This window comes from Nothoprocta perdicaria, unplaced genomic scaffold, assembly GCF_003342845.1.
Source record: "Nothoprocta perdicaria isolate Ctin4 unplaced genomic scaffold, notPer1 scaffold_197, whole genome shotgun sequence".
Taxonomy (NCBI): Eukaryota; Metazoa; Chordata; class Aves; order Tinamiformes; family Tinamidae; genus Nothoprocta; species Nothoprocta perdicaria.
This window is the reverse complement of record NW_020455171.1, coordinates 1440204-1459608: the sequence shown is the minus strand read 5'-3', so window position 1 is coordinate 1459608 and position 19405 is coordinate 1440204. Positions and strand designations below refer to the sequence as shown.

The 19405-nt window shown below is 35.3% G+C and overlaps 1 protein-coding gene across 2 annotated transcripts; it reads right to left on the bottom strand.

The window, feature by feature from the left end:
- Positions 1-3976: 3976 nt before the first annotated feature.
- Positions 3977-10240, bottom strand: LOC112945717 (sulfotransferase 6B1-like). 2 transcript variants are annotated; one of them, XM_026037389.1, is made up of 7 exons: positions 9982-10240; positions 8381-8517; positions 8146-8235; positions 7609-7735; positions 6737-6831; positions 5498-5654; positions 3977-4661 (listed from the first exon to the last, which is right to left on the bottom strand). In XM_026037389.1, the coding sequence occupies exons 1-7, from the start codon at positions 10181-10183 to the stop codon at positions 4531-4533; spliced, it is 939 nt and encodes a 312-aa protein (XP_025893174.1). In that variant the 5' UTR covers positions 10184-10240; the 3' UTR covers positions 3977-4530. The 2 variants fall into 2 exon arrangements, with proteins under 2 accessions (XP_025893174.1, XP_025893175.1); XM_026037390.1 differs by having other exon boundaries at positions 5498-5573.
- Between the last annotated feature and the right edge of the window lie 9165 nt (positions 10241-19405).

The following is a 19405-nucleotide window of genomic DNA, read 5'->3' as shown; positions in this document are numbered from 1 at the left end:
AAGATTATTGGCAGCTCATGTTGGAACAAGAGTTACAAGTTGAAAATGTCCTGAGTTGCTTTCAGCATAATTCTTTCTGGCAGCATCATATCTAGCAGACTCTGAGAGACATAAGATAGCTTCCTGCAGACCTTCTCCATATGTCTGTGCTGTATGTCCTAGTGTAAATGCTTCATGTACTGCTGGACCTAAACTGTCTTGAGCATACTGCTCTGTGCATTAGCAAAAGGTTTTTTTCCAGAAGAAAAACATAAAGAGCTCATCCATTATTTCCTCAGGGGTCAGTTTGGGCAAAATAATCATGAGCACACACTTGCAACCCAGACAGAGACAGGCTAGAAAGAGTAGTGTCTCAGTACTGGACTTGCAAATATGTTATGTGGTAGCCATATAATCAGATTTTTCCATCCTGACACTTACCTCTTAATCGCCTGCATCTCCTCTCCTACCTCATGCAGAACCTCATTATTTGCAAATGAGGAATTTCTGGGGTGCATTTTGTTCACAAGAAAACCCATTGCTCATGAATAATTAAATATTTCTCTATATGTACCACACTAATTCACATTCCCTTACACTGTGTCTCAGCCCTGAACCGCAGCAAGCCCTAGAACAAAGTGGATTACTTGTGTAGACATTCAGCTCTTCTTGGCCTGCCCTCTAGGAGTGCTCCATTACTGGAGGGCTCTCCTGCAGATATTCAGATATGCAGATATAAGTTTTATTACTTTCCTGTTCTAATAAAAAGATACACTTTTTTTTTTCCCCTTCATGATTTTCACTTCCTTTTGTCTTATGGTCAGCAGATTTGATTCATCTTGCCAGTCTGTATTTTGAGTTCCAACAGAACATCTTGGCTTTTTTCTTCTCTAATTAGATTCTGTTTGTTACTTCCAGATTCATTCTTAGAGGGGAAAGGTGAGCTCGTATTTCATTTGATGTACCTGGCACTGGACAATTATCTCCTCACAACACCATTCTGGGGAACTTTTATAGCTTAAAGTTAATCAAAATGTGCCATCCCCTTAGATCCCATGAAAAACACAGAAACAAAACCATGAAAGATTTTGCCTCTTTCTACTCCCCTATCTTTCCTTTTTAGTCTCAAAGTCACTGTCACCACTCTTCTTTTTGATCCTAACACTGTCCCTTAGCTTTCATCTTTCTTTTCATATTTCCTAATTCAAGTCCATTTCCTAGAGATTTGTTTCATTGTATAAGGATGAGAGGATTTTATCTCCAAACACATAGGACATAAAAATTGTCAGTAATAGAAAAAGTATGACATACTATATGGTATGTCTGAAATATATTTCTACATAAGACTTGGGAAAAGCAAGATTTTTACAATTTTAGATGATTAGTTTAACTCCTTTTCTGCCAATACCTATTTCTACTCCACACTCCAGAAACTGCACAGTTGCTGTTGCCGCACAGTTAATGATGAAACACCTAGAAAGGTGCAGCTTTTAGCACACTACTTTAACATATTCTTAAAATGATGACAGTTTTCTGGATGCACCAGGGATACAGGTCAGGAACTTGGTCCTCTTGGTCATCCCCYGTCTCTCCCTCACTAACCCCAGTCTGAGGTAACAGAGTTCAGAGTGGTTAGGGAGGATAGACACCTGGGACTGGTCCACTTTTGAATCCATTTCACCATTTTTTAAATCCTTTGTAGTCATCTGAATAGCAATTTTATAACAGCTGTAACTCTGCAGACCATATCTGAATCACACTGAGTAGAAATCAAACACAAGGCAACAGGAATCCTGCTAATGTACAATGACAAGGTAACAAGTTACTTTCTACTGCTAAATTGTTTTGGTGCTGTTCACATGCTCGGACTGTGCCCTGTGATTTGAGGGGATGCTAACACTAGCTTTGCAGGACCACTTGGTCTTTCCCATATCTTATCCCTCAATGGATTGGTGACATCTCTTGTTATAATGTTTTTTACTTGATTTTACTTGAAATTTTGAGGGCTAAAATAAGAAAGGTTACTAATTCATACAAAGAAATCCAGTTCTGTTCCATACAAAGAAATTAGAACTAGAATACAAAGAAAGAATGCTTTCTTTGTATTTCCAGAATAGTCTGAATAACTCTTTTGTTTGTTTGTTTGGTGAACAGCTTATTGTATGCAGCCCAGATCACATTGTATAAAACCATTGTTTCACTCATTGGGCTTTAACCTCTCACAGTTATCTTTCCTTCCAGTGTAATTCCTGCTAACCTTCAGTAGTTTTCAACTTGGAAAAAAAAAATAAAGTGATCTCCAGTTAAGTTGACACATAATTAAAAGCAAACTGTAGAAGTGGTAGAAATGCAAATCTATGAGGTTGTAAAATTACAGGATGAGGGAGAAAGGGAAAACACTGCCTTGAAGAGTGGGTAAAGAACTGATGTGAGGAAACACCATGAAGAGGAACGGGTACTGAATGCCTAAATGAATGTTTAAGCAGTTGATTCTCGAACTAAATTTGCTCTACTGAAATGCTAATGCAGCACCTTCATGAAGCAAGGAGCAGAAGTAGTCAGCTGCTATGAAGAGAACTGACCTGCAGAAGAAAACTTACTAAAATGAACTGCTAATCAGAAGCATTCTTTTCTAGTCTGGAAGCTTAAAAGAGATTTTAAAACATTCCTATTTTGTGGGGGGAGTCTATCGCTTGAACTCTCTGCATCTGAATTATGCATTTTCTTTCCTTCACTGCTTGGGAACCAGTAGAAGAAAAGTATTCCTTTCCTCTCACCATAGGTGAGACAGAGTTCCCATATTCAGGTGCAGGGTCTGCAGCAGCGAGTATCAGGGAAAAATCCTTCTCAGAGCTTTGATCCAAAATTATGTAGTTCAGACACTGCAATGAGCATGGGACAAGCTAAGTTTTGTCAGTTGTGTAAGGTTGCAAAGATGCTGCTCTGCTTCCCAGGGAAGGTGTATGACATGTTCCAGATGCCTTTAAGGACCTAAGGAAAGCTAGAAAAAAATGGTTGACCATTGACCTTGGGGTCAATGCACAGACTGAGCACTACAACTGGCTGTTACAAGCCTCACTGTGCTCGGGCAGGGCAAGTTCCTCGAAGGCCAGCTGAAGTTTAGGCAAGAAGTTTCTTCTGAGCTTTTCTGTAAGTTGTTAAATATGAACATCCATATCAGGTCTTTGCAGAGGTCCACAGGTCCACAGCAAGAGGCAAGACACATCCCTTTCACAGAAAATACCTATTTCTGATATGGCATAGAGAGGTGCCTGAGCTTTTGGGACCCGGAAGTATGGAACATACTTCCAGGAAGTATGTAAGTTTGTAAACACTGCTTCACTTTTTGAGTTCAGAGCAGACCTGCACGGCCTGCACGTGTTCAGAGCACGGCCTGAACAGGAACTTGTTGCAGTTATTTCCCCACATTTAGGTCAACCAGGTAAATATTGGTTCAAATTCTTCTCCTTACAGCAGTGGATAAGTAGGTAAAGGAATCATCAGTGATTACTAAATTTCCTAACATTATCAGAAAAACTGTTACCTACAGGTAACCAAAGGACATCACTCAGTGATAAAACTTGAGAAGTTATGGATATGGATCAGCCTCTTGTTTCTCTGACTGTCACCTCACAGCCGACTCATGGCTCCTCTCAAATCAGGACCAGACCTCACAAAAAGACAGCTGTGGGAGGCTTTTGAAATCTGTGAAACAATTTAAAGGACAGCTATAATATATTATTGTTACTAACCAAAAAAAAAAATTWAAAAAAAGTAGAGCCTAGTAATAACACACATACAAACACGAACTGTTTGTTTTATTACAATTATTTTTATTAAGTTAAAAAAAAAGCAGGATGCTCAAGCTGGCATATTATGGGTTAATAAGATTCAGATGCAAAAAAAGCATAATGCCTAAGAGAGAATATATACAGCAAACTTTGGCAGTAGATATGCATCAAAATTACTCAAAGCTATGTAGACTGATACGCAGCTTATGAAAGASAGCTACACTTTAAAGAAGATTAAGGTACTATTGTTTTAAGCACTGCAATGCCTCTTTCATATTTATCAATGTTTACTATATGTATAATTCAATTTTCATTGAAGTCAGAGGGAAAAATATCTTTTGATTTGAATTACATTTGGATCAGAGCTTAGCTCTGGAAGAAATCTTTCTGCGAAGAAGTAGCCTGAACTGAAAGATCTTTCAACAGTTTCCAGGTATCAAATACTCTCAAATATTGAAAAGCTCAATAATAAAAGGGGAAATAGCTTATTTCCTTAAGATGGTATATTATGAAGCAGAGCTGTTACATTCATCCGCATGTGATTAATTATAATACTCTCCAGTACATGAACACCATCTCACTATGCCAAAGGTTTTGTATTTAAAATTAAAGCCTGATATACACATCTGTCACCAAAAAGTCAGTTGTGGTCTGAATAAAGTTTATCTGCAGCATCCTCTTGTCTCCTGTATGTCATGAGACTGCATTCCTGATCAGAGTTCAGGAAATGTTTGCTTCAAAAGTACAAGTCCTTTATCCATCAGGCTTTGCAATACACATCATATTTTAACCTTTTTCCAAGAGGGATTGCTTCTAAGTGTTCCTTGTACATTTTGTCCATTTCTAAATTATGCTTTTCCGTAAAAAGATTCCGCCAGTCGCTAACACCACCTAAAAAGAAGCAGTATTGATACCACATTGGTATTATAGTCCACATGTTTTAATAGTTGTACTTATTTTCTCAGAATAAGAATCACTTTTTTTTTGCATGTTAAACAAATTGGTTTTTTATTGTTTTTTAATTATTATTGGATTTGATTACTTTTCAAGTTTGAGTGGTCGTGCTAGTCTGCTCACACTCTGAAAAAAAAATAATCTTTATTTCATAGAAAGCTGATGACTCCTCAAAAAGCTCCAACAGATTTTTTCAAAAAAGTGAAGGACTTCATGGTCCTAATCAATTTTACTCACAGAGCTAATGAAAACAACTGACTTATCTGCCTTCCCATCCTCAGGCTGTGAAGAGTGTTATTCTGAGGAGCAGCAGTACCTCATCATTCAAAATGAAGAGCAAGGAAATGAAGTGCGGTCTACTGCAGGCCTAGCMAGCTCTGTCATGCTAAATGTCACCTAATTTCTGCCACTGCTGCTGCAAGACTGTATTTCTTTTCCTTTTAGCCACAAAGGAGAAAAGACCTCATTGCCATGTCACCAACTCTTTGACTCTCCCCATCTCTGGTTACCTGACTTTGGTGAGGCAGATGCAAAGGTTTACAAAGGAGGAAAGGTGTCCAAAAAGCTGTTTGCTAAGCCAGCTAGAAGACTATTGTGAAGTACCCTTTACAACTAGGAAATTCTGTTGATATATTCATCATTCTACAGTGTGAATATTCAGTCAATATTTATGAAAGAAAAATTTTCTGTTATTATACTGGCCAATGAAGCTATAGTATATCTAAAAATAAAAAGGCTGACAACAGTATCTTCAGAATGGGTAAAAAATTCACCTTTTCGGAAGAGGACATCACCAAATGCTCCATGGGTCTCCTTGGAGTTCTTCTTCATAGATTGGAAGCTACTCCTCTGCACAACAGCATGAATTTCTGCTTCATTCAAAGGGAACTCAAAAAATTCAACTATTTTTTTCACTCCTAAATATGTATTCTATTAAGAAAAAAGAAGTAGCACACTGGATATTATCCAAGGAATCACAGTGGTTTCTCCCATACCCTTCCCACTCTATTGTTGGTATCTCTTTTAACTTCACATGATTGTATAAACACAGTGACGCATAGAGGTGTCTTGAGAATTAATCCAACTAATTATGCAAATCAGGATTTAATAGTTAAAGCTATGTGAAAACGAGCAGAGTACATTTACACACAAAGTGATGAAGACGCACAGAAGACCATGTGCATCAATCCAATCTGGACTTAACTAAAAAATATATTAAAACATTTTAGGTTCATATTGTAAATAGTAAGAAAATAAGAGGGGAAGAGAATTATTTATATTTTAATAACTGACCTCTTTATGTTACTGAAATATCAGCAAAAAAAAAACTTCAAGAAACACATTTCTGAGAAAGGAGATTATTGAAACATTCTCTCATGCAGAAAAACAATGTGTAAACCTGTGATGCATTTTTTTCCCTGGAATAGACAGTTATTTTATTTTATTCCTGTTATTTATTCCTCCCCTCATGTCCATTTGCCCTTTATAAAACCCATGATCTGACCTGTGTGGACATGCTTTGCATATAACCAAATGTGCATGTGATATATGATCCCTTGATATCCAGGCATCATTAATCTCTGCTTTCTGAGCCGTGTATGCAAACATGACTCTATGAAGAAATTACATCCCAAACCTAAAGGGGTAAGGTCTCGAAAAGAACAGATAGTCTAGGCTAAAGATCACATGAAATGTCATGGTTAACAAATCCAGCATGCTTTGAAACAGTASTAATGTTGTATTCATACAAGCTTTGTACGCAAGTCATATAATTATTAACCAGCTTTACACTGTTCCAGTCATTTATACTAGCTCAAAGCTAGAGCTTGGACCTCAAGCTGTAGTTGGCAAGCTGATTTCATCTTACATATATCTTCAGAGTTTTAGCACACCTACATCATTTTTTATTATAATGTAGACAATTAGGGTGCATAACTGTCTACATAAAACTAAGTACAATGAAATCTGTGCTCAAAAGATGCAGGAGCCATCTGAAACACTGCTAAAATTACCTCTTTTACGTCTTCAAAACCTATAGGCATAACATTTTCATTGTCAATGTATTTGTTCCATTCAGAAAGATAGTTGAAATAAGATCCCCATGGCACTGTATGAAAGAGAAGCATTCATACTAATTTATAATTTATATTCATTTATAAGAATATATTAATTAAAATAATTACATGATGACATTTTTTTTAAAGACTGAGTGTATGCTTTCCGATCTAGAATCCATGTAGTAACTACAGAAAGGATTCTCTTTCTAAACCCATTTATCTTTAGAAATGAATATCTCTTTAACACCTAGACAATGCAACAAAGACAAAATTAGTCCAGCTTAGCATATAAGAAATAACAATGTTTATTCGATTTGCTGGATACTTTGCTTTGAAAATAAGTATTATTCTTCAGCTACATAATAGAGATACAAATACTTATGCATTAGTTGAGCTTTTATTACCATTGCTGTTTCCACTGCTTCCTCATCCTAAATCATGCTATTCTTAATTGTTAGCAAATTCCTTGTAAATTCCTTAGTGACTACAATTTTTCTGTATGTCTTCATTGCCCAGCTGAGCTGAATGAACTTCACTCAGAAGTGAAGTTAACTTAGTCCAACTGACAACATCCTCAAAGCAAATGCATTTTCTCTTTATTGCAATGTGAAAGGGTCACTGTAAGCATTTGCCTGTCTATGCCAACATGCAAAGATCCTCTAGTAAAATTATTCCCAGATAACTGAAGCAATTGAAGAGAGAGTTATGAGAAAGCCATTGCGAATGTCATATAGTGTTTGTTTTAGAGACTGAGTTGTTGATGATCATAACAGTGAGCGTAAAATGTGAGTAACAGTGACTGTTTCTATTAAAAGAGAATACAATACCTTTTCCAGCCATAAAGTCTTTAAAGAAACAATCCCAAGATTCATAAGATGGAAAAGGAGAAAAGACTAASGAAAAATGGTAGTACGATGTTGCTAAATCTTTTGGATTGCGGAGCAATAGCAGTATCTGGAAAATGTAAATGCAAATATATACAGCTATTAGGAAAGGAGTATAAAGAAAAATAGCAGTTTTCAATTTAACTACCCCAGAATTGATTTCTTGAATTATATAGCTTTGAAGTATTGAGATTATATTATAACTAGTGTCAAAATTATTTAATACTATTTATTTTAAGCCATTTATAGTGAAAGAGTGTTATTAATCAAAATAGATCAGAACAAAAAAATTAAATGAACACAAAAGGTCAAATTGAGATAAAATGATGGTATACTTTGCAGAATCAATTTMTCTCACAGTCCAATCACTTGTGGTAGTACAAGAAAATGGTCATAAAATMAGACTGGTACAGAAAATCTTTACTGACATAAAAATTCATCGATGTCAATATGTTTACAAATCATTAAAATGACACTCACTTTGGCTTTGTTTTTGAAAATGGATTCTGGTAGTTTTTGAGGAGCCATATGGGTACGTATAAGTCTTCTTGGGGGTAATTTCTTCATCCTCTTCAATAAATACAAAGAAGAGAGAAAATATACACAGATGTATTTTGGTTAGAGCATCCCTGCAGTTGTCCATAGTACTTTGCAAAGATGTATTTCATATCACATAAATTCAGTTGTGAAATGACATATAAACATAAAAGCCTACCTCATATTTTTCAGGATCTCCAATTTCAAGGTAGGGAAATTCTTCTGGCACATCATCGTGATTATTTGTTTCATTTTTMTTTTTCTTTGCAGCGGTTGCTATCAAGTCACTTAAGATTTGACCGAACCAGTTTGTACCTGGAAGCACAAAGAAAGGAATTGCATGGAAAATTTTAAGCATAGTCTTTCATGCAATGTATGAAATGGTGAATGAGAAGGACCACTAAAATTTCAATAAACAAAGAAAATACTTTCCAGAATAGATATTCACACTCATAGAGATAAGATACTCACACTCATAGAGATAAGATGCTAGACACTGCACAGTACCCAAAATTGCCTACCTATGGTATTTAAAACATTACAGAATGCTATAACGAAGTCACTGTGGTTTCTTCTGCTTTGATAAGGATAAAAGGAAAGAATTTATTACTGAGTTTGTATGAAATTGAAAAATATGAAGAGATTAAAATATTGCTTATTGCTCTAAACAAATTTATCTGTTTCCTTGTTTTAGTACTAATTAACAGGAAAGTTTTAAGGAGGGAGTAAAAGAGGTACTTAGTCAGACTGCACAAGAGTATTACTAAAATCCATGAGATAACATTGTGATTATCCCTCATCTTTAACTCTCTTACTCATCTTTTTTGTAGTTTGTCAAAAATTTCTCTTTGTTTGAACCAACCCTGATGAAAATCATAGTCAGTGGAAATTGCCATAAATTTGAAGTAGCTCATTTAGCAGGTCCATTAATTGAATGAAAACATGTAAATAATTAAAATGTTAAAAGAGTCATGTAGAACCTTGTAACAGGAATGTTAATACTGATGTGAATGCAGTAGGAATGGGATRTGTGTCTACAAGCACTAGGAGAAACAGCAGATCAACGGTTAAAAGGTTGGCCAGTATTCATAACAAAGAAGGACACTTCATAGCAATGCAACTAAGGAATGTGTTGCTTATGTTAAGCTGAGAAGGCCTGTGCTCTGATAAGATCACAGCACTGTAACTTGTCAGCAGAAGACCTTGCAGTGTGACAATAAGAGGAAAGCAGCAAGGTTACAGCATATCCTATGTGCCATTCCTTTTCCTCTTAGCTAAACAAGAAAACAGACTATAGTCCTAAAAAAATTAACACGAGGACACACAATGGGCAGCAGAGCTGCATAAATACATGGAGGCTGAAATAAGAATGCAATGAAATGAAAGGATCACACTGAAATAATGTCTCTGAAAAGTCTGAGTTTCTATGACTTCTGAGATTTCTTATGATGAAAATGCTAACATTTGTATTTTGGTATGACTGAAATATGGCATATCACCCATAAAAGAGGGAATATACAACATTGCACATGAAAAAAAAATAGTTTTAAGTCAATGACAATTTTTTTGAATTTACAAATAGAAATGTCACTTTGCTGTCATCTATTTCAAAACAACCTTAAGTAAATATTTTCATAAATCCATTTAAATGCACAATAATTGCATTAGTAATAGCAGTAGAGGTATTGCTATTGTTGTTGTTGCTATTGTTACTATTACACCTGTTTCAATTATCATTGTTATTATGGCATCCTCGTTTGTGCAGCAAGCAAAACATACCAGATTTAGGAAAACCTGCTAGAATGACATCATCTCTTCTGGCTTCAAAGGACTCCATAGCTTTGAATATTTCAGGAGTGCAAAGYGTAGTTGGGTAGACAGTGCCCTTGTAGGTAAAGATCAGGTCTTTACGTTCTAAGGTGTCAGCAGCAATCATCGATTTTTCCAGTACATCAGCTAAAGCTGTTTTAGGCTTTGCCATTCTCTTCTCTTTACTTCCCTTTTCTTTCTTTCTAAAAGTCCCTGTTGAAGTGTAATCCYGGGAAGACAGAGGCAGGCACAGGTCAGGTATTTATGGGATATTTTTGTCCGTGTACTTTTCTTAACTCCTCCTTTCCAAGCCCGTTGTGTACAAAAAACCTGAACCAGCTACAAATGGGTCATTCAAATGTGTCTCTTTGACCTCAAYGAGAAAAAAAAAAATGGTCCCAAAGGAAAAATAACCTAAAAAATAAAAATAAAATAATAAAATAAATAATGGTTATGATGATTCAAAGACAAGCTAACAGGCAATGCATATTTTCAAGTGTTTATTCTGATTCCATTACAGTTAACACAGCCTTTAGCATATGTTCAATGGACATGAGATAGTTAACAGCAATTAACTTTCATATTTTGATTATACATTAACATGAAAATCTTAATACATTAATATGATAATCTTGGGAGAATGTGAGATCTTTTTCAAACACTCTGGGGGAAGGAAATTTAGAATACATTTTTATGCCTATTAACTAACAAATACTTTCCAACTAGGAATTTCAACATATTGCACAGGAATACTGTTAATAATGCAATAATCTGCTCCTATATTCCTAATGACTTGAGACACATATTACAATATTTAACAAAATGTACAAATATCTTCCTTCTCATTGTGGAATAGCTAAGCAACCTAGCTGTACTGACATAAGAGGAGACCACACTTGGCACATTCTAAAAACTATATTTTTTACTTGTACTTTTCAAATGGTTTTCAAAATGATGAGCTAATGATTTGGACTGTAATTTTAACATAATATGTGTTACATAAACTAAGAACTTTTATGCTAAAAGCAAGAGTAGCCATAAGCTCTTGATCTAAAAGCATCTAAGCAGCTCATAGTTTCTTGCTGCAGGATGTTGTGGTGCTGAGAGCTGACAAGTATTCAAAGGACAGTGCTCAAAAACTATGGAAGAGAAATTCTCAAAGGGCTGTTAAATACAAAGATTTCCAGATTAGAAGGTCCTTAAGCCAGTAATTATTGAAAAATAAGAAGCTTATCTGAGGAATTACTATTATTTGTTTATTTTTCCTACACTCTTCTCTAGTTGGTCTGTTGGCCATTTCAGTTCATAAAATACATAGCTGAATGCTCCCTTGGTCTTTTCTAGGATGGGACATCAGGTTTTCTTATTCTTCAGAGACCTTGGACTCATATCAAAGGTGTCYGCCAAAATCAATATTTATCTTGTAATTGATAGATAAAATGTCTGACCTAAAACATGACTTTAGCTTCAGCATACATTTATATTATGCAATATTTGTTTGAATATACAGCTAAGCACTCTTGCTTGGGTTGCAGTTGGTGAAAGGATCAGTTTTCAACTTTTATTTCACTGTTCTGATTGCTTAGCTCACAATTATACTAAAAAAAATAGAGTTATATCCTAGTCTATGTGTATGTCCTTGTTGTGTCTGTGAATGTGGTTTCATATCATTATTTATTCTACGAGGAATGGATCATAWCAATACTGTCAATCATCCCAAAGCCTTTCAGGCTGAGAACTTGACCTGTTGCCAAGGCCATATTTTAAGAGAACTTGAGTGAAAATGATCTTACCACTTTGGAGTATGAGAAAAATGGTTGGGAAAATAGTTTTGTCCCTCCTTATTATGGGATCATTGTGATTATGTCTGAATTACAAGTCATGGTTCAAACCTTGCCCAAGTCAGACCTTTAACACACAGAATATAAACCACATGAGTTTAGTTCAGTCTCCGTGCTCAAAATGAGAAGATAATATAACAAGTTTCCTCTACAGGAGAGGTTACAATTACTTAAAATATTAATGATAAAATAATGCCAGAATGGAAAAAACAGCTACTATCAGCCCACTGTTGCCCTTACCTGCATAGCTAGATAAGCCAAAGTGAGTTACTGTGGTAGTGAGCAGACATTTGACTTCATTATTTGGCATGAAACACAGAGCATTACATAAAAGCACAGCTAACAACTGGCTAAAGTAGGAGCAAGGAGCAGCCCTGTCCTCTGTCTTGCTGGGTAAAGAGTTGCACTCCAGTCAGAAGTGAAATATCCCATCATTTATACCATTTTTAATATCAAAAAAGGAGTCTTTATTTCAACATTTTGGATACTGAAATACTGAACAACTAGAAGCAATAATGAAGCAATATTATCTACAAATAATTGTAGAGTTAAAATATCTAAAGAAAATGTGCACAGAAGCATTGATGGAAGTGTGTTTCAGTAGTTGCATGTTTAGTTTCATGTCTCACATTAAAATTCATATTTTATTATTATTTTTCCTCTCAACTTAATACCTYGATTCATCTTCCATATTTTGACAATTTCTTTATTCTGAGAATCAATAAAACATTTTTTTCTGAGCTACCAATGTTGCTTTCAAATAAACACATATTTTACATGTAGGTTTTTTTGGTTTAGTTTTGGTTTGAATTCACATATTAAGGAGCATGCAATTTTGAGATCATTAATTTCTCAGAATGGATTCTATCAATGCAGGCTCACAATTCAGTACTTTCTCAAAYTCAAACTATATTTCATAGGCTTTGATGATGATCCTTCTAAAGAATACTACTTTATTCCAATGTTATTTTTACTCATTGCCAATATCTTTTAAACAGGCATCAGTAGCGTCATATAGTGAGGTTATTTTGACTTCTAATTAAATGGTTTTTTTTTTTTTAATTAAATTCTTCATCTCTCATCAACAATGAGGTCATRTGCTGTCTTAAAATCAACTAGTTTATGTGGTTTAATGCTCCCCAGCTGCTCACCCACAATATTCTGGAATGTCTCACAACCCAGTACTACACCTGGCCATTTCCAAGACCATATGTTTATAAAACATATATTAAATATCATATGATGAACATTATCTTATTGCCAAGGAAGGTTTAGTGACATGATTCTCTTCAGACAAACTTTGAACACTAGAAATGTCTTTGACAAAGTTGTGGGAAATGCAGATATGCTTCCAGTTACGGGAAATTCAGATAGCCTTCCCTAAGCATTTCAAAGTGATTTGAATGTCCTCATTTGATATCCCTTCTTTCATAACTGGTTAAACAAAAGCTCACAAAAATTAATCAGATAGAAGCTCAGAAATGTTGAGCAAACTACGTTTTTTTACTTCAGTGGAAGTCACAGAGTGTCAGCACAGTTCTCATGAATGTCTTGTGAATGACAGGATTTTGGCAAAGCTGGTACTACCTTATGACATTGTACAAAATCCTGTTTAATCAGCTGCTTATCCATCATCTGTAATTTGGACCCAGGGCAGACATCTAGGACAGAGATTGCAGGAAGGAAAAGGTAGTATAGGGGCAGTGAAGCAATTTCTCAATAAAAGTTTTGTTACCATTAAAGATGGGTATATTCATTCTTAGGATATATCATCTCCTTTCTCGCTAAGGACTGGAACCTCAGACAGAAGGGTGTAAACTAGTAAGATCTGATTGAGTATGAGTAAAACTGCAGAAAATATTCACAGGTTGCATCCTCATGCAGAGAAGCCTTGTGCAATAAATCTAAATTTCTGAGGGCTTCTCTTTTCCTGACTGGATTCCTTAGTTCTATTCTTGTCCTTCCTAGATGGATTTTTGTAAAATGGACTCTGATCCACTGACCAGAACAAAACATTGCTAAAGGCAGACAAACAAGAGGTAGATCTAGCTTTTCAGCTTTTCGGTGGTGTTTGCTTTTCTTTTTCTTTTTTTTTTTTTTTTTCCTGTGCTGGGAGGAGGGGACCTATGAATGATCTGTTTCAGTTTTTTTAATTGCTTGCTTTGCAGTCTAACAGTAAATTGTATAAATACATATGTGTGATAATATCTAAGAAATATATAAAAAATCTACTTGCAATGAGCTATTAGTTACATTCCTGTTATCTATGCTCTTGGCAATATTCTTGTTTTCTCTTCCATTCCTCCTGATATGTAGTTTCTACATAATTTCTTTACTCATCTATCATTTTCTTGGCCTTCTATCATTTGATTAATTTCACCAAGAAACATTCATTGCATTTATTCCAAAACAATGACTAAGTGAATGGCAATGAATCCTTAYAATTTACCCTAAATTAACCACGCATAACAAGAGAAACAATATTGATTGCAGTAACTTGGAACTTACCTGGATCTCCCAATTCAATATATAAATATCCTTTTTTTTTTTTTTTTGACCATACTTTTCACTTTTTAGTTGCTCCCTCTTCATTTTCTTTAGCATTTAGTCTAACTAATCTTACAATGTCTGGAAGATTCAAATATTCAGTGAAATTATTCAGTGAAAATTATCTGGCATTTTCCTAAGTGATCTGTGGGGGAAAAAAAAAAAAAAAAAAAAAGAATAAAATAGAAACAGAATTAGAAATGTAGAACTGGTAAAAAGCAAAAAAAAAAAATCTTGGTTATTATTTTCTGGAGCATATGATTATATGATTTCAACCATTCTCAAAAATAAACATTCACACAAGTAGAAAAATGTAGAAAAACTAGTTTTATATACCTCATAAGTCTACAATTCTTAGTTTCCCGTAATTATTTTAAAGATCAAATCACAAAATTTAAGGGAATCGGTCAAACGTATGTCAAATGTATCGGTCAAATTGGTCATTAGTGTTCAAAATTAATGGAATTCTTTTAAAGTCAAAAATGAACAATGAAGTAATTGGGTTGAGCACCTACAACCTTTGAATGATTTTTTCAACCAGTTTCGTGGGTCAATACCAAACATTTTCTCTGAACTGAACTGCAAGCAGATGTCACCTAGCTCTAATTTTATCGCCAAAATGTTCTTTTAGGACTTTTTCCTTGTATTTTGCAATGCTGGACTTCAACTTCTCCTTTATTTGGCACTTCTGGGTCAGTGATTGAGAGATGGCACTAGTTGAATCTCTGAGCATTAATGTACTTGTAATTAACTTTTCTATCTGCTTCCCAGATTATACCATACAGCTAGCTGTGCTTACTACGATACACTTTATTTATGTTTCCTTCTTAAATGATTCAGAACAAAAAAAAAAAAAAAACCCTAAGAGCAAACTCTAGAATACTTCCAATAAAAAAAAAATTTTTACATACACTGAGTATATCTCATACTGCATGAAGATATAGAGATGAAGGTATAGAGGCCAATTTACCATTGTTTTGGGTCCAATAATTTTTTTTTGCTTTACATTAACTATGCATTAAAGATAACCTATACTACTCAAGATGTTATCCAAACATATACATATACATATGTACATTGAACATATTTATTAGCACTTACTTAGCAGTAGATAAAGTTTTCTTTTTATTTTTCTCCTATTTAATTTCATTTAAAATACTTCCTGATCATTTTATAACACTTTAACTTGAAGCAGAGAAAATGCCATATTGATCTGATTTTGGATGTTCTACTAATAATACTTCAAGAGCTTTGAAAATTTCTGACTGATTATTACAGTAAGGTACAAAAACCCTGGTAGGAAAATACCAGCTTCTTTTGAGCACAGATTTTCACAGCAGCTATAACTTTGTCCAGTGTCTCAGAAAACATCTTGTTCCTAGACATCTTTTCCTGTGGCTGCATGAGTCTATGCAGGCAGTAATATAAAGGGATGCTTGGGCTAATTGTTTCTCAGATTTTTACTTAAGTTAAAAAGAACTTGTTTGCATGTTTATAAATATAATGATGATAAACTAAGGGTAATTCCAAGAACTTGTAACAAATTCAAATGATTTTAAGCCCTGCAACATAAGGCCTGTAAATGACACAGTTCCTATCCTTGTACTGTTTGCTTTGTGGTTATGCAAASAGCCTTTTGTGACCACTGAGCAAGGTACCTGTCTTGCCCAATTGAAAGGGGTGACCCACTGTATAATTAGGAGAACCAAAGGGCAGATTTATCAGCTCAGATATTGTACTACACAAAAAAAAATTGGCATAGTGTGCCATGTCTGCGCAGCAACAACCCGCATCTGATAAATGTGTCAGCCTCAGCTAGCACAAACTATAATGTCTTTCCATAGTTCTTGTTTACCTACTGTAAATTTGGCTGGAATCTAGCAGTTCTGCACTGGTTATCATAGCTAGAAAAATCTGGATAACATTGCTGTCCTACAGACACAAAATCCAGAAGCCTGAGTTTGTTTCTAGCTGGACTAGAAACTACCTACATTTTATCAGAAGTTTGTTTTTTGATACGTTGTTAGAAAAAAAAAATGGGAAAACATGTTGRCCTTCAATAAAAACTGTTTTGTCAGACAATCTCTGACTGTTTATASCAGTTACCCAACTCCTCTTTCCATATATCCCACAAGCATCAGCACCTTCAAGGCACCAGTCACATCTGTCCCCAGTTCAGCATATCCGAGATCCTTGTAGTCTGTTTTCCCCTTCCCAGCTAGTTGCTGATGCAGTCCAGTACACTATATAAGGCCTGTCCCATCCACACTGCCACCCAGATAAAGAGAGAGTTACCCTTTGTTGTGCATGTAAAATCACTAGCATGCCTAGTTCTCCTTCCACAACTACTATTTGTTACACAAAGTACTATTTGCAGTAGCTGTGAAACTACCAAGGTCTCTCCTTTATTTGTAGGAAACCTGTTTTCCAGATCTTTCAAGTGTCTGTTCCCATGTCCTATTTCCATGTTTYCTCCCTACTTTGGATGAAATTTGACCACTCTACAGTTTCTTCAGGTGCCTCTTCTTGAAATTCCTTTATCTGTCTCAGATGTACTGCCTGCTCCTGCCCTCCAATGTTTTCTCTCCTTCTTGTCCTACCAAACCTTCCAGACAAATACATAGCACTTTTGAGGGTATCCAATTTCCACCACTTAGTACCACCCCTATCTGTCCTCCCTACATCTCTTTCAGCATCCCAAGAAAGTCCTTCACACCATTGAACAGCTGTTCCCATGCACTTCATAGAGGGAAGTCACTTGCTCCACCAAAATATCCATCCAGTTTTTGTCAAGGAAAATATCTCAACTCCAGAATATAAGTTTTAATGAGGAAGAGCAGAAAGAGACCAGTTCACCTCCAATAGGTGATAGTTACAACACTCAAAGTGCAGAGCCTGTAATAAGCATAGGAAGAGATAATGGATAAAGGAGTTAAATACGCTTCTCTTACAGCCTGAGGCTAGGGAAGCATTATGTGGTCATTTATTGATTATTCTGGAAGTACTGATATTTTTCTCTCTAAATCTTTTTTGAAGGTTTGATCTCACCTCAGCAGAGTATAAAAAGTTGAAATTTAAAGAACACTAGAGCTAAAAAACTCACATTGGGCAAAGCTCTAAAGGCGTAAGTGGGAGTGTTGGTAAAACACAGTAATTGAAATATTTTAGTGAAGAGTATTTCCAAACAAGACATTTTAAAGCTGCTGAGCAGCAGCAGTATAAATTTATTTCTTTCATTTTCTCCCAGACATGATCCTGGCTGGATTTTGAGCAAGAAAACTGAGATAAAAATATTAGGATCCTTTTGTCCTTATTGTACTAACCCTAAAATAGCTTGAATTCTTATTTTCCATCTGAGTGAAAACTCTGGACATTGTCTTAAGTCTTTGCGCCATCTACTGTCTTCCACCGATCTTAGCATTCAACTCATTAAACTTTTCCACTGCTGCTGAGCACTGATTAGATGTTTTCGTAGAAATATCTGTTGTAATTGCATGATCTTGTTCCTAAGAGGTAGCAATCAGCAATCAGCTCAGAACATCTTTTTTTTCTCCTACTGCTGATCTATTATGACAATCAAACTGACCTCGAATGGATCACGGACTATTCAAGATTTCTCTGAATTATTTCCCATCTTTTAATAAAACACTTCCATGTGATTTAAAATTTGTTCAATTATCCTACCTTAAAGCAATATGCCTTATTTCTAGTGACTTTTGTCCCCCAGATAGTATATTATTCTTCTCTGAGATAGAAAGAGGTCTTTATGAAGCAAACATAATGAAAAGATAACATTCTTTACCTCTCCACAAAGACAGCCTACAAAGGACTGAATGAATTCCCAGACTAATTCTAGGAACAATCTATAATTAAACACCTGAACAACTGAAAAAGCACTAGTGTGGCTAAAACTGTGTGTCTCCAGCTGATGGATGTCAAATTCTTTGTGAGACAAAGACTCCTTGCCTAAAGGCTTGAGGTGTGTTCAGCTGAAAGACCCTTTTGAGCACAGTCAGTTTACAGGGAAAAGAAGCTTGAGGCTACCATGCTTCCTTTTACATTTATATTTTTGCTAACTTAATAATCTTCCAAGACACTAGATGCTGTGTTAGGGTGAAATGTCCATAATTGTAAATAATTTACATAAAAAAAAATACAGCCCACTCATTGCCTAAGATGACCAAATGATTTCTCAGTGTATATTAAAAGGATGGAAATAGTTAATTGTTAACAGAAAACTGGCTTATGTTAAGCTGATATTTCTTGGTGGGAACATTAAAAAAACACAAAACTTTCCATTTCTGTTAGTCAAGCTTCATGTAGAATGGAGTAGTCAGCCATTAGAACAGACATAAGGTAGAGAGCAAATGTGCATCTAGTTGAAATGTATTTCTGACAAAAACTAATACTGGATGCAAAAGGAAAAAATGGTGCAGTCAAATGTTGTCTCTGCTTGTACCCCTGTCTTTCAAAATTCAGCATTTTAGAGTTCATGAGGAAACAGATGCACTCCAGCTACATTTAATAGCCACCAGTGTAGCAATGCTTCATTGATTTTTCTATTTCTCTCTTGTCTGCACTTTTGCCCCCACAGCATCCAGCAGCAATGAATCCAACAATTCAATTATGTACTCCAGGGAAAGGACTTTTTGGACTGCTTCTCCTATAAAAACAAGTCTGATAAAATTTCCATCACCTTATGAGGACTTCTAGGGAAAAAGGTAGATAGAAACCACCTTCCTAATGTAAAAACCCATGAAGAGAATAATCATTTGAAAATAYGTGCCACTTTGCAAATTTAACCTACCAGTTTTATTAATGTGCTATATGTTGAAGTTGCAAAGAGAACACTATAGTTTTATATAGTCTATTAATTTTTTTGTCTTGACTGAATTTACCTTGCATTTGACACCTGATGCGTAATTGGCAACTGTAMCTTTTCATCCACTGAACTCTCCACAGGCAAGGTGCAGTCTGGTGCTGTGCCGTTAGATGTCACTCTGGAC